Here is a 15,234-nt window from a genome sequence, read left to right on the forward strand (position 1 = left end):
TCAGTCAGTCAGTCAGTCTATCAGTCAGTCAGTCAGTCAGTCAGTCAGTCAGTCAGTCAGTCTATCAGTCAGTCAGTCGGTCATTCAGTCTATCAGTCAGTCAGTCAGTCAGTCAGTCAGTCAGTCAGTCAGTCTATCAGTCAGTCAGTCAGTCAGTCGGTCATTCAGTCTATCAGTCAGTCAGTCAGTCCGTCAGTCGGTCAGTCAGCCGGTCACTAAACTCTGTTTTAACCTACCTTTATACACACACACACTCACACACTCACACACACACACACACACTGTCATACCCTCTTTAAGGGCTCTACTGACATTGTCCTTATATTAATAAAGTGCAGAGCGCTGAGCGCACGGCTGTAAAAGCCACAGCCGTTAAAACTGGTCATAAATATTAATATGGCATGGAAAAACACTGCATGGCCCTGTCAGTGTGTGTGAATAAAGATAGAGATAGAGGGAGAAGAAAGAGAGAGAGAGAGAGACAGAGAGAGAGATACAGAGAGAGAGAGAGAGAGAGAGAAATAGACAAAGACAGACAGTAAAATAGATGGACAGAGAGAAAGATATGTGTGTGTGTGTGTGTGCGCATGCATGTGTGTGTGTGTGTGTGTGTGTGTGTTTGCGTGTATGTGTGTGCGTGTGTGTGTCTGGACAATTTGGGACAAATACACTTGGATCCTGCTGAACGACAAAAGGGATTCATTGATTATCAGTTTGACTGTTGGCCTTCGGTGAAGAATGGATTTAATCCTGAGCAGATCTGTAACAGCCCAACAAAGTGATGCCGATCAGGAAATGGGTGGCTGTCCGTTACAGGAAGCTGCCAAAAACAAATTAGATTCTAGGAAATGAAGAGTGGCAGTGGCCCTCAGTTTCTGTGCACTTTCCAATTGGCATACAGACAAAAAAAAGCCTTTTTGACATGTTCCCAGTGAATGCCGTCACCACTAATTCAGACAGGGACGCACAGTATTGAAATGTACTGTGTACTACACAGCTGTACTGTGATACTACTTGGTGAAGATGCAGAGGTCTAAAAGCACTGCTTTGTAAGTACCTCTCCTGACTTATTATAAAACTAGGTCTGGTAACAATTATGCGATTCGATTAAAGGCCAAGCATAACACGTTCATTTTATTTAATGGTTTTAATCGCATGCCTCCGTTTATTCATTTATTTCACACTTCACTTGGCTTTGCGGCATGCCTTAGCTGATCTAAAATCACTTACATCTACGGCTTCTTGGGGCTAGGCTATTATTTTGACCCTCTGCCGCACCTGAACTTATCATCAAGCTGCCATACGTCTTTGTAACACATCCTGCTGCTGCAGGCATGATGGACAAAGACAGCAGCAATGAGCGGCGCTTTTTATTTTCCAAAACTTCCGGACGGCTCAGTAGACAAGTCGAAATCCATATGCCCATTGCGTGAAGCCGAATAAAAATATTACCAAAGTACATCGAGCTTGAGCAACCACCTACGAGCTAAGCATAGCACAGTTAACGTGACTCAGGTTGAGGCAAAGCACTATTTTGGTACAAATCTGTTTGTCCCCATGCTAATCAGCCTGGCAACCCTCGTCCCCCCCTCCCAGCTCCAGTCTTCCACTCCAGCTGACTGGTCCAGAGCCTCCTTCGGTCTGGTCTTTAGGCTCCTGCGTCGCCACCACCAGTGTCTAGATTCCATCGGGGGGTCTGATGGTTCTCTACCCCTATTTAGATATATGAAAAATGTGTATGGAAATGGAGTCTAACCGCCAAGGACTTTGTTTGTTTCATCGAGCTGTACAATAAACCTTGTTTGCATATCTGCAAACATGTCTCTCCTGATGGAAATAGAATTATAATCATGTGACAAAACATGTGATTAATTTTGATTAACATAGAAATACAGCGATGTTTGACAGCCCTATAGTAAACACTACACTGTTCCCAAGTCTTTGTAATTAATGAAGGAGATGAAAAGAAATGACTCCAGCTGAAATGGTCTCAACCTTTCAGCCGACATCTTCACTTCAATTGTTTTCATGTTGCAGGTAGCCATTGAAAGATTCTGACTCACGCTGTTACCTCAGTGAACACGAGCTTATGTAAATATATCACACGGGGGAGCATGTGCACTAGTTGCATGATGAAGGTCTAGTACGGAAACGCTGCCAGCTATTACATTTATCTTTGCAAGTTAGACGGTGTGCGGGAGTTTTTGTGCCACTTTTGACCTACGCTTCCCTCTCCAACGCACCTGTCTCACGTTGTCAACAGGTTTTTGGATATAAGGAGAGCTTTTCAAGAAGCTGGTTGAAGGAATGAAAGAGGCAGCCTGTGTTTGCACCGTCGAACAACAAAAGGAAAGGAAAACTTGAAAAGATCTTGTTCTTCACAGCTACACGTAAACGGGAATGTTAGTGGAATATTCACTTTCACTAGCAAAGCAAACAGCTTAGTAGGAATATTGTCTTTTTCTGAATAAAGGCAAAAAAAGAAATATTATGTGCATGTAAGCGTTTCGATTGATCTCTTAGGGTAGAAACAGACAGGAAATGTCCGGCTGGGTGAGGCAGCAGCTTCCATTCGTTTTACATGAGAAGCAGCAAAACTAATATGAGGAGTACAAATGGGGCAGGAGGGCCGGCAGCCATAATCATGTGTACATTTTCTAAAAATGATATTCTACAGTTCTTGATAAACTGAGCCAGTCTATCATTGACCATTTCCCTGTCAGTGACAGGTCTAGATTATATTGACCATGTGGAGAAGTGTGCTTCTGTGTGTGGTTGGCTGTGTGGACTGTGTTTGGCCTTGAGCTCCTGTATGAAAACGTTAACTCAGGGTGGAACTTAACAGTCAAATCAAGGCTGGCCCAGGACAGGTGATTTGTTGGTTGTCTAAAAATAACAAAAAAACACAACTCCAAAGCTCTCTGACTGCTTGGGGCATCTTAGACAAAAGAAAGGCAGTGGGGTGCAGCTTATTTAGTTGAAGACGCCTGATCGGGGCTCAACATGGCTCAATGTCAAGCATGATTCATGTAGCCATAGCAACTATTATGCATTCCTAGACAGCTTGTTTGCCATGGGTTATGGGTCTATGCCACATATAAACGACTTCATAAACAAAACAAGAAAAGAAAAGGATGATAAGTGCCATACATGTGTACTGTTTTTAAACCTCTGTATGCATGAGGGTCTGCTTCACATGGAAACAAATAGCTAGCTTGCTCTCTCTCTCACATGCACACACACACACACACACACACACACACACACGCACACACACACACACACACACTTGGGCTCTGTTATAATGGCTGCGGCTTATCTTGGCTTTGTATGAATGGTTTCTGCAGCAAACACACACATTTTCTCATTCGTATGATGGCCATAGTTTATCATGGGCTTATATGAATACTATCAGCTGAAAAAATACAGACAGACACACACAAACACACACACACACACATTTCAACAATGAAACGATGGCAATAGTTTATCATACCTACATATATGAAAAGCAGGAATATTTTTCTTCCTCTAAAGGCTGAGTTAGATGGAAAATGCCTCAACTACTGCATGAACAAACACTTTCCCTGTAAACACTCATGCAGACCTACGATCTGTCATCTACACACTGACATCCCCCCTCAGGCTGGCGTGTGTGATTTATCTATATATATACAATCACATATGTACACATAAATGAACATAAGGCTCAGTACTGACATGTTACATGTGCATGCTGTCAATGTGGATTGTTGGCACATTAAAACACATTTAAGACATAGGATACGTAGGATATCTTATGAGTTGGTGTGCAGCATATGTTGACGTACAATATCATACAAAGCCGTTAATGAGAATGCGACACACACACACACACACACACACACACACACACACACACACACACACACACACACACACACACACAAACAGTGTTAAATAAGGGAAAACCTGCCTTCTCCTCCATCACCCAGGGCAGTCTGTTGTATGTGGGAAACTTTGTGGGAGTAAACCTGGGGCTTGGTTAGAAAGCGACATATTTTCATCTCTATTTATAACATAGTTAATTAGCGCTGTGTTACAATATGTATGCCAACATGCCATTTGTAAATGGACACTTTCTCAAATGTATGCTAAAAAATTGTAGCTATCTGAATAAATGGCAAAAGAAATGAGTAATCTGTAGCAGGTGCTAACACCGCTTAAGAAAAGCATGTTTACATTTGCATGATATTATTTTGCTGTTTTTTTGTTTTTATGTATGCACACTTTTTAAAAGATTTTTTCATTGTGAAAGCAGCTTCTAATTGTTTAATATTAATGGAGATTAACTACCAGATTCCAGCGTAACGTCATTAAAATATAGAACTTGGAGTATAGTACATTTTTAGCATTAACATAGAGCATAATATTATATATGTATGTACAATCCCATTTACTGTAAAATAGTACAATAACGAATTATGTTCCACGGTTAGTTTTAACAACCATTTGGAGAATTTGCTTTTACTGAATTAAAAAAATAAAATAAAAATAACAACAAAAAAAACAATGAGAGTATGTCGTCATAATACAAATCCACTGACAATATAAATTTGAATATATTTTGAAATATTTAAAATGTAATAGTCTGTATTGTAGCCTACGGTTGTGTCTAGCTGTGCATCCACGCCTAAACTGGAGGTTCAGATGTTATCATACCGAAAAGGAATAAAGGGGAAGCATGGAAGTAAGTCCCAGGTTGTAAATGATTTGTTCTTTGAAGCGCTCTTGTTCCATGTACCATTTTACATGCGTGCTCACACAGAACGTAAGAGTTTGTACATCTGTGTGCAAGCGTGTAAAGGCCGGCCATCATCCATTGTGACAGAGCTGTAAGTGGAACATCAGCATTTATCTCAGCAAGCAGCAGAGTCCATTATTCAACCATGTGTCACATCTGCAGAATGGGGGTTCAAGTCTAGCTTTTTGTGTGTGTGTGTGTGTGTGTGTGTGTGTGTGTGTGTGTGTGTGTGTGTTTGTTTGTGTGTGTCACCAAATTATTGGTGAATAAAGGCAAGTTCCGCATCTATAAGCATGAAAGCATAAAGTATGGGTGCATGTAACTATGTACAGTATACTCCCCAATTTGGAGATGAAAGTCTCAGTCCACTCCAAGCAAACACACACACACACACACACAAAAACACACACACACACACACACAAACACACACACACGCACGCACGCACACACTTCAGGCCACTTGGCCTTGTGAGAGCCAGCCATGTGCAGTGGATCCAGCCCCAGTCCATTCCCGGGGCTGACATATGTTTTTTAATCGCCTTGACTCTCTCTTGTCATAGACTAAGCCCCTGAGGGTGCAGTATATAGTCTGGAAAGAGTTTGTGTCTTTTTGCTGTCTCAGTGCGGAAGTACATCATCTATTTTGCGACTTTGTAGACTGGGTAGAGTGCATGGGGAATGATTTGAAGAAAAAAAAACTTCCTACTGAATCCACCATCACAGCTTTGCATTTTCAGACATATTTCTCCTCAAGGATCAATGTTGGTCACAAAAAGGCAAAAACAAAATCAATATTTTGCGTTCAGCAATAACAACAATAATTTTCTCAACCTCCTTTTCTCCCATCATCCCACAAACTTTAGTGTTATCTCTGCCGTTAGATTATTGATAGCATTGGGAAACTACACTTTGTGTCACATGTAAAACAGCTGATAGTTTAATGGGTTACACTTTACTTCAAAGTATCTCCATAAGAGTGGGATGACACTGTCATGAATGTTCCATAAGCATTCCATCGACATTTCATATTATTCAATAAAAGACTTTTGGGAAAGTGGGAATTAAAACCCCACTTAATATAAAGCCATTCACACTGACCTGCCCACCTTAAAACACACAGCGCTACTTCAATGGTTCAATCAGTCTTTCATCTTTACTTAATGTTGGGTTGGGGAAAAATAGTCCTTTCTGACAGTGTGGCTCTTCGTTTCAGGACATTGTATGTGACCAGATTGCCATCAGTCTCAATATTACCTCCACATTTCTGTCTGAAAATCGCTTCAAACCACTTGTCCATCATCCTGCTAAGCCATATTAATACCACGTCCCCATTCCCCTCTGCTAAATAGTTCACTCTGCTAAAAAATAGTTTAGAGAGTAAAATATTTTCCAGGGAAGAATCCCCTAAAATCCCCGACACAATAACCACATTTGAGTGTCACTTCATTTTTCTCTTGTCGTCCGATTTACAAATCATAAGGAATTCTTCCAGCACAGAGATATATGCTGCTTTAAATTTTAATTAGAGATAAGTGAGTCAAAGAGATAGCTACCGTGTCGGGCACAGAGTGGATTGTCTTTAAGCCCAGAACAGTGTGGGTGGGGATATTTGTGAAGCGTCACATTTCATTCGGTGAGATAATACCACATATCTCCCTCTTAATCTCCCACCTCTGTTATGTTTGTTGAAGCCAAACACATCTTTTTTTTCCCTGACCTACAAAGTCGCACTAAGTTTTTAACCTTTTTCGGAAAAACAACTTGGGGGCAGATGGCTGGCTCCATCCTCGCTTGTGAGCCTTCCCTCCGTGATCGTGCTTCACGGTGCGACGTGATCAGTTATGCCAACCTGCCATCCCACCGTAGAAAGCAGCAGAATCTTATCTTTCCATCTCTCTGTCTGACTTCCTGTCTATATGTGACTGCAGGTGTTAATATCTTGGCAAATAGCATAAATATTGACAATGAATCAAAAGCAAATGACCTGGGAAAGTATCTGAAAAGAGAAAGCCAAACATCCCCCACCAGACAGATGGAAATATTGATGCAATATTTGTTTCAAACGTGCAATTTTTTACAACAAAATGAATCGATGAGCTCAGATGAAGTGCAACTATGACGCACAGATGAAATAAATGATCAACTGTATCAGGGAAGGTATACCAAAAGCATCTTATATAAGTTAACATGTCTCACTAATAATGTTCTCACACCAGCCATTTTAAAAGTCCATGTACACCCTAAATATTTCCCTCAAATTTGAGTTATTCCTTAAGATTCATTTTAAGCCATTAAGGAAAACACAGCAGAATATACCTAACGATGCTAATACAGGTAAGATGCAAGACAAGGTTATACATGAGGACTTTTATAAGAGCTTGCCTTAGATTTAGTGACATGGACCTGGCTGTTAACTGGCCGAGAGAGAAGCATAAACTCGTTTTTCTGGGCCAAAACAGCCAGGAGGGAATCACTGTACATGTGTGCTGCAGAGATTATAAAATAGGAGGTATTTCATGTTTCACACTTTAAAAGAAAAAGGATGTGTAGCTCCTAAAACATCTTGGAGGACAGACTATTAAAGGGCTCTTTTTTCAACAACTTTGGAGAATGTAACCGTAGAAATTATCATGTGAATGTGCACTCTGTCAGCACATGATTTCTGTTAAAAGGGAAGGCAGGATATGTGCTGTCCCAAGTGGAAATTGAGTTTTATTCAAAATTAAAATGTCTGTTTTTTTAAAGACTTCTTCCCAATTATTCAAATTTTTAAAAAAAGTAGCACAAAATTGAACAGAATGGCAAAATTGCTACTTGACTAAATTGTAACATTGCTTCGTTTCAAACTGATTGGGCGTTTTGTTTATTGTAGCTAATGAACCATAGAAAAGCATTCCTCTAGAATGGAACTCCTCCATCACATTAATACTGGATATACCACATCCATTTTCCAGGTGTAGGCTTAGTCATAAGATGCATTTGGACTTGGAACGGTGAAAACCACAGCAAAGGGCGAGGTGATAGTCCCAGTGAGGGACGGAGTGGATGCGTTGATGTCTAGAAGTAAACATACAATACCCCACGCTCAGAGTTCTCCATGTGTGTATCTCTCTATCGGAGCAGGGGCAAGGCAGGTACAGGGCGGGGCAGGAAGGGGTGGAGCCAAAGACAGGAAACAGGAAGACAGAGAGAGACATCAAAGGGCGTGAGATTCGAGTCAAAGAGGCTGTGATTAGAAACCATCATATGCAGGCCCAAACGGAATCTGCAGATTTGTTTTTCTCCAGTTGTTGGCTGTGATCCCAAATAAAAAATATATATATAGAATTTCCCCGGACTGTTTTTCTGCATGCGGTGGAGTTTAATTTGTAAGATTTTTTATATAACATTATTTTTTTCAGCATTTTAGGCCTTTATTTGATAGGACAGCTTAGACATGAAAGGTAAGAGAGAGGGGGGGGAGAATGACATGCAGCAAAAAGGGCTGCAGGTTGGAAAAGAACCTGCGCCCGCTTAGTTATGGTCTTAATCTCTGCATATGGGACGCACGCTCTACCAGGTGAGCTACCCAGGCGATCCCGGAGTTTAACTTTACTTTAAAATCTAAAATCTGCGTCCCCACATTCCGTTTGGCCGTGCGTCATAGTTTATTATTTCCCCAAGTGACACTGGGTTTACTGAATAAAATGTAAAGCTGAATTTGAAAGCATTATATGCACATGTATCGGTTGGTGTGCATGTCTGGAGAACAGGGAACAATAATGAGCTGTGAAAGGCTAAAGAAGGGAAAACAGATGCAGTTTGATTGTTATCCGCTTAGGCAGCCATGAACAGATCAGACCTGCCCCATATGGGTTGGAAAGCAGACTTCCTCTAGCAGCATAAACCAGCGCAGTGTGCCAGCGTGTGTGAGTAGTGTTAAGTGAAGTATCAAGATAGAAGGATTCATCAAGGTGACAAGTTTCACACATGGAGACTACAACAGGTGAAATAAACGCCCAGAGTTTCATGGCTGACATAAACAATTTCTCAAAGCGGGCCACACATTACAAAGAAAACAACAGCGGTGTAAAGATAGGCCGCGAGTGGACATGACAGACGCATCTCATGAAATGAGAAATGTATGACAAGCCAATTCGTATGCCATTATGGTGTGTTATCAAGACACATCCTCGCACTTTGGCATGTATATCAACGAGGTAAGTTTGGATACACTACCTTATTTAATCATTAAATTGATAGCCTACATATATTAGTTGTATCTCTTTTCTGTGTTGTAGTTTGTTGACGGTCCCTAAGCTCTCTAACTGCCTCTCGACACAGGAACTAATCACAGCTGAATTAGCACAACTTTAATGCACTTCTTTCACATCTACTGCGGTCAGGTTCACTGTAAAGGAATCAATGCACATGGGGGGCACTTTCAATGACATTTAGAATATTTTAAGAGGCTAAAGACACGTTTATAACTTGACCTGTTTAAGCCTGTTGGGTGCTAACTCTAGCCGGAGGATAACATGGTGTAGGCAGCACCGATTGGTTAGTTTTTCTCTTTACCGACAGCACTAGACATTTACAGACCACAGAGCTACGTGTTGGAATCAACCGGAATTCTCCTTTAAGAGTTAGCAGAAGAGGACTGGTGAGTTGATATGGATCAGGCTGAATGCAGGAATGGATAGACAAAAGCCACAATTTGTGCGAATGCATAATTTGTCTGCACGTATACACGCGTGTTAACCCTCTGAGGTCTAAGGGCATTTTCTCATTTTAGTAGATTGACCTTCGTAAGGTATTTGCATAAAACTGATCCCCATGTGTTTTACATCAAAATATTTAGAACAAAGTCAGCTCTCCGTACAGTGATGCCCAATGTTTTCTAAAGCCATGTGTAAAGAGATCATTTGGCGCTAAAGCTGAAACGTTCATGTCGCCTTTTGGAAAGTCCTCAACTCTCTTTTGAAAACAACCCCTAACTCACTGTATGTGCTGGACGAATTGTTTCAGTAGTTAATTTAAGTTTATCAAAGTCATAGCTTATATCTGATTAAAATTGTTTGAAAATCATTGAAAAATACAAAAACATTGGGAAAAAGTATATTAGACCAATAAAGAACTTGGGAGAACTACTGTACATTTACAGAAATACTACAGTGTTAAAGTAACACGCCGCTGTGTTGAAATAGGGCTGATCAGGGTCTCCCTAACATGTCACACATGTTTTGTCTCGCTGCATGCATTGTTTTAGTCCGGTGTAGTGAATGGAATCCTTTGTCCCCAGTAAGGAGGTTGTGCGTCCATGTAGCAGTGCTTCGGCTATGCTTCCACCCAATATAGTCCCAATATAGTCCCAGTCTCAATATCTGTATTGCTATTTGTACTCATTACGCAGGCCACAAGAAGTAATTAGGTTGTTGTTGTTTTTTGTTGGCTCAATTTTACTCACAACATGCTAACCAGCAACATAGGATTCCATTCACTACGCTAAGCTAACTAGCGACAACGCTACAAAAAATGTGTTGGCCCACCTATCTAATGCTAGGGGAGAGCATGATGAGCCCTATTTAAACACAGTGGCGTGTTCCTTTAACATACTCTGCTACAAGTAAAACTCTGTAATTCAAAACCTTACTCAAGTAAAAGTACTAGCAACAAAATATAATTAGAGTATCATAATTAGGAATACTTATTATGCAGACTTTCACATAAAAAAATATTACTAGTTTGTAATCAGTGATGCATTATTGTTGCATCACTATTAGTATCATTAATCAGTATCACTAATGTTGCAACTGGTAAAGGTGAGTTTAATTTGACTACTGTCGTACTAAATACTGCCGGGGACCAGTAACATAATTTATCAGTTGATTTACGTGTTGTATAAATAATCGGAATCTGCAAAGAAACTAGTTTCCATGGTCAAATTATTGCAGTGGAGTAAAACGTACAACATTGGCTTCCAAACTGTAGTGGAGTAGAAGTAAAAATTGGCATAAAATGGAAAATGCAGTGAGTAAAGTACAAGTACCTCAAATTTGTACAGTACTTGAGTAGATGTACTTAGTGACATCCCACCACTGCCTTGGAGTGATGTATTGAGACTTTGATTTAGGATCAGTGTATCTTTACTGTTACATTACTGTTCAGGGGCATTTGATGAAATTGCTACAGTCTGTCCGTGTTCTCTCTGGCCGAGCTACCGACTGATGCATGTTATGTCATCTCGAGCGGAGGTGGCCTTCTCTTCTCAGCAGGCAAGGACTCAGATGTTGTCGAAAGATATCTAGGCTCTGGTTATGCTGTGAAGGCGTATTAATGTAAAATACATTCCAAAATGTTGAAAATTAGCATGAAACTGTTTTTACGTATTTCTTTTTTTAAGGACGTGTCAGAACTGTGAAGGAAATATTTTGGTCTGTGATTGGCCGAGAGCAGTGTGTCTGTGCTTGCAACCATTCACAGGCCCATCTGGAGTTCTCCCTCTGTCTTTTTTGTCTGTGTGTGTATGTGCGTGCGTGCATGCATGTGTGTGTGTGTGTGTGTTATAATCCATGGTTCTACCCCTGTCATAAATTGGCTATAAATGGAGGAGTATCAAGCCATCAGCACACACACACACACACACACACACACACACACACACAAACACACACAAACACACACACACACGCACACACACACACACACACACACACACACACACACACACACAGATGGTGATATGGTACTAACCTGACACATGGCACTCCTATTTTTATCCAACCATATACAAAAAGATCACGGCTCACAAGGAAGACATACACAACACAGAAAAAACACAGAGAAACACACACACACAAACGCACACACACACACACACACATACAAACAAACAAACACACACTGTGCCTACTAAATACACTTGCAAAATGTAAGTTGCTACTATCAAAATATCACAGATTAGGTGCATTAGAATGGGTGACGTTTGGAATTAATAATCCAGACGTTTCTGCACAAATGGGTTTGATTCCCACTGCGATACATCATCCAATGTGTCCTTGAGCAAGACTATTAACCCCTAGTTGCTCCAGAGGCGTGCAACCTGTGCTATATGTATATATATATATATCAATTTTAGCGTCAGCTAAATGACATGTAATGTAATGTACGAATGCATCTTTAAAGGGGCTGTACTATGAATACTGGGCTGGGGTTGTCTCCACACAGCTTTCACAGAGAGCTCTCCTGGAGTATTTGAGAAATACAGACCGTTTTTCACGGTCACATGCACTACCATACACACACAACCGGACTGGCTATCAAGACAAAGAACAGAGAGGTTAAGATTACAACACACACAGAGAGAATGTGAGTTAATTCTCTGCTTAGGACGCCTACTCCACTATATCTTTACATAGCAAACATTTGTTTGCTGATATATTGATGTTCTCAGGGTCAAGTGCAGCCCCTGTAAGGCCAGAATCCAGCAGCTACTGTGAAAGAGCAGAGGCGTTGTAGCTGTGCCTCATACAGCCACATGCACAATAAATTCATCATTTTTTGTCTCCTTTTTAAGGTTGCCCTAAACATGAAAGCCGTATGAAAGCTTCAAATAAAAAAAACATCACAAAAGATGTCTGCAGGGTCAGCATTTAAAAGAGTTTGGATGAAAGGAAATAGGCGTGAAAAAAGAAATAGCGTTTTTTTTCTAAAACAAATTTCAGGTCCGCAGAGTTCACCATTTCTCAAATACTTAGTCGAGGTCCGCTGTTCTAGCGTCACGCAAATAAAAAGCAGCCAGTGTTTAGGGAGCTTCAGTAATATTAATCTTTTATCCTTTCTCCTCTCAACCTTTTGTGAAAAGTGTATCCTCCGGTGCTGGATGTTTTAGCCCTCGGGGCCACCTGGCTGTAAAAACACAGAATCCCCATTAAGACTTCAGCCGTGTCCAATGTTATTCACGTTCACATGACATTATAAGCAACATCCCCTGGCTTTACTTGAAAGATAAAGTCTATTTGGAACATGTGTAACGGCGTTTTAAAAGATTAAGTGGACAGTTGTGTGTGTGCCCACTTCCCATAGAGCTTTGTCACAGAATAATTGATGTGCTCTAAAAGACACGAATTGTAAAACACGTTCAATTTAAAAAGCACTTTTTCTGCCATGGACGACTGGCTAAAGTGTGTATAATGAAATATAAATGAACTAATAAAATGCTCTATGATATGGTAAACCTCCCAATCTTCCAAACTCTTTGTCTGCACTCCTTGTATCAGTTCATTTTCACTCTTCTGTCTCTATTCACTATCTCTTGGTACCATTTTATTCCTCACACTCTGAGAAATCTCTCTGCATTAACAGTTATATGGCCGTATATTTTAACAGAAATTGTCTATAGAACGTGATTCACAGTTGTATTTTTTACAATTAGAATAGCATAATTTGGGCTCCAACAATTTTTGTTATTCACGGAGGTTGGTTATGGGAGATTAAAGAAGTCACTTCTACCGCGTTTGTCCCTTTGTTGCAGCTTTTTGTCCTTTCTGGTGACATTTTGGGCGTATTCTTTTTTTTTTATATCTGTCCCTTTTTTCCTTTCTGACAATTGTTTCTGAACACTTTGTCTCTTTTTCAACCATTCTGGCGCTTTTCTCCAATAGTTTTTAAAAGTTGACTTACTGAGCAGCTTTCTCTAAGATCATTTTAGGCCTTACATAAACTGTTCTGTGTTTTTGCATTTTAACTGTTGCTACACACACAATTTCCCTTTTGAATTACGAGGCAAAGTCCAAGCAACGAGCTGCCAGAACTTGTTTTAAATACTTTAAAACTGTATTTCTCAGTGCACCTTTTGGGGGGTTTCTAGTAATATATAGTGCAATTGTTCTTGCTTCCATCTGCAAGTCTTCCTCACTCATTTTCTTCTTTCTGATTACTCTTCTTTACATTTCCTCTCTGCAACTTCCTTTTAATGTCTTCAGTCTATTCTCTTCCCTTATGCCATGATCATCTCCATATCTGTTTGGCTTTACTTTCTTTCTTTCTTTCTGTCACACTTTAATTTGGGCCACGTGCCTCCTGTAGTTGACCTGTATGGGACCTTTAGCCCTGACTGACAGCATTGGGTTAGCTAGAGTTCATGGGACCTTATGAGCAGCATATCAACTGATTCCTTCTTTCCTTCCTCTTCTCCTGCATATTTTTTTCTCTCTTTCTTATACATCCACTGTGGTTGTGTTTTCCCTCTAATTGATTTTGTTATGTATATTTTGCCCTGCTAACCTGGTTAGCATTTGATTAGCATATCAGTTTCACCCCTTAGGTTAACCAGTGATGCTTTTCTTCATATTTGTTCAAACATCTTAAATGTTCTTTCTTCCTTCCTTATTTTATTTTTTCCTTCCTGTTCCTCTGCTTCCCTATATAAACCCTACCTGCACCCTCTTCTCTTCCTATATCTATATATTTGTTTTCCTCTGGCTCTGATTGATTGCTTTATCCTCTTGGTGTTTGGGATATTCTGTGGTAACCTCTGATTAGCATAGCCGACTGACCCTTTGCCCTGTCTGACTCCCTATCCTCTTTAGCTCACTTGGAATGGATGTAATGTATTTGGACTACCAAATAAGGTATCTGCCATTTTCCTTCATTGTGTTACAGTCTATACATGGAGTTTCCATTATTGTGAACGGCTAGGCCCAAGTGTGTCTGTGTATGTGATGAAAAGACAATAGTGTACTGCTATTATATTAACATACAGTACAGCATACTGTATATCAGATGCATTTCCACTGTGTGGGTGGACGGGCATGTCATTTGACTTTACTATTAGTCTGGTGCATTTCCAGAATAAAGCCTGACATCCCACATGCCAAAGGATGTCAGGCTTTTCACGTGACCTTCCGCTCTCTCCGTGTGTTGCCGTTCTCAAAATTACTTCGCTGCAGGACACAACAACAAACTCTGAGCTAGCAAGCTTCTCGCTGAAAACAGAAAAAAGGAAAGTTTGGAAGAAACTTCAGATGCAACAAGGCAGGTCTTCTTGGTTCTTTCGGGAACTGATTGTAAAAATGTACAAAGAATATGTTTACATTCACTCTCTAACTGGGACGTTTGGGACTGATTGGTGGGGTTCCTGTAGACCACGTACTCACGGAGATACTCTGGTGAGAGATAATGAGGCATAGCCATGTATCAGTTGATTTATATAGCTAACGTTACTGTATTGTGTGAACAGTTAACTTCATTTAACATTGTATGAGGCGTTTTCTTTTGCTGGGTGCAAATGTTCCACAAAAACAAGTTCCTTCCTGAGACTATTTAGCGTCCAGAGCTTGTGATTGGTTTAAAGAAATGCAAACAACCAAGAGCGTTTTATTCTCCTGTACGGGAATGTAACTGAGGTATAGCCAGACCATATATACAGTATATATATATATATATATATATATATATATATATATATAT

The 15,234-nt window shown here is 40.3% G+C and overlaps 1 protein-coding gene and 1 long non-coding RNA gene across 14 annotated transcripts in view; one reads left to right on the forward strand and one right to left on the reverse strand.

Moving 5' to 3' along the window:
• The window catches only part of ptprt (protein tyrosine phosphatase receptor type T), a 329,101-nt gene that overhangs the window by 93,296 nt on the left and 220,571 nt on the right, over positions 1–15,234 (reverse strand). For 5 of the 13 annotated variants that reach the window (XM_034869758.1, XM_034869756.1, XM_034869755.1 and 2 more), the window contains one exon: positions 7,864–7,896. The exons of the other annotated variants lie outside the window; for them this stretch is intronic. In XM_034869758.1, coding sequence (XP_034725649.1) covers positions 7,864–7,896 — 33 coding nt within the window. The remainder of the gene's footprint in view (positions 1–7,863; positions 7,897–15,234) is intronic. 13 annotated transcript variants of the gene reach the window in all.
• Positions 1–15,234, forward strand: part of LOC117943561 — a 32,967-nt gene that overhangs the window by 13,028 nt on the left and 4,705 nt on the right. Inside the window, exon 3 of the long non-coding RNA XR_004656378.1 lies at positions 2,126–2,255. This is a non-coding gene — a long non-coding RNA (uncharacterized LOC117943561). The remainder of the gene's footprint in view (positions 1–2,125; positions 2,256–15,234) is intronic.

This window comes from Etheostoma cragini, chromosome 4, assembly GCF_013103735.1.
Source record: "Etheostoma cragini isolate CJK2018 chromosome 4, CSU_Ecrag_1.0, whole genome shotgun sequence".
NCBI lineage: Eukaryota > Metazoa > Chordata > Actinopteri > Perciformes > Percidae > Etheostoma > Etheostoma cragini.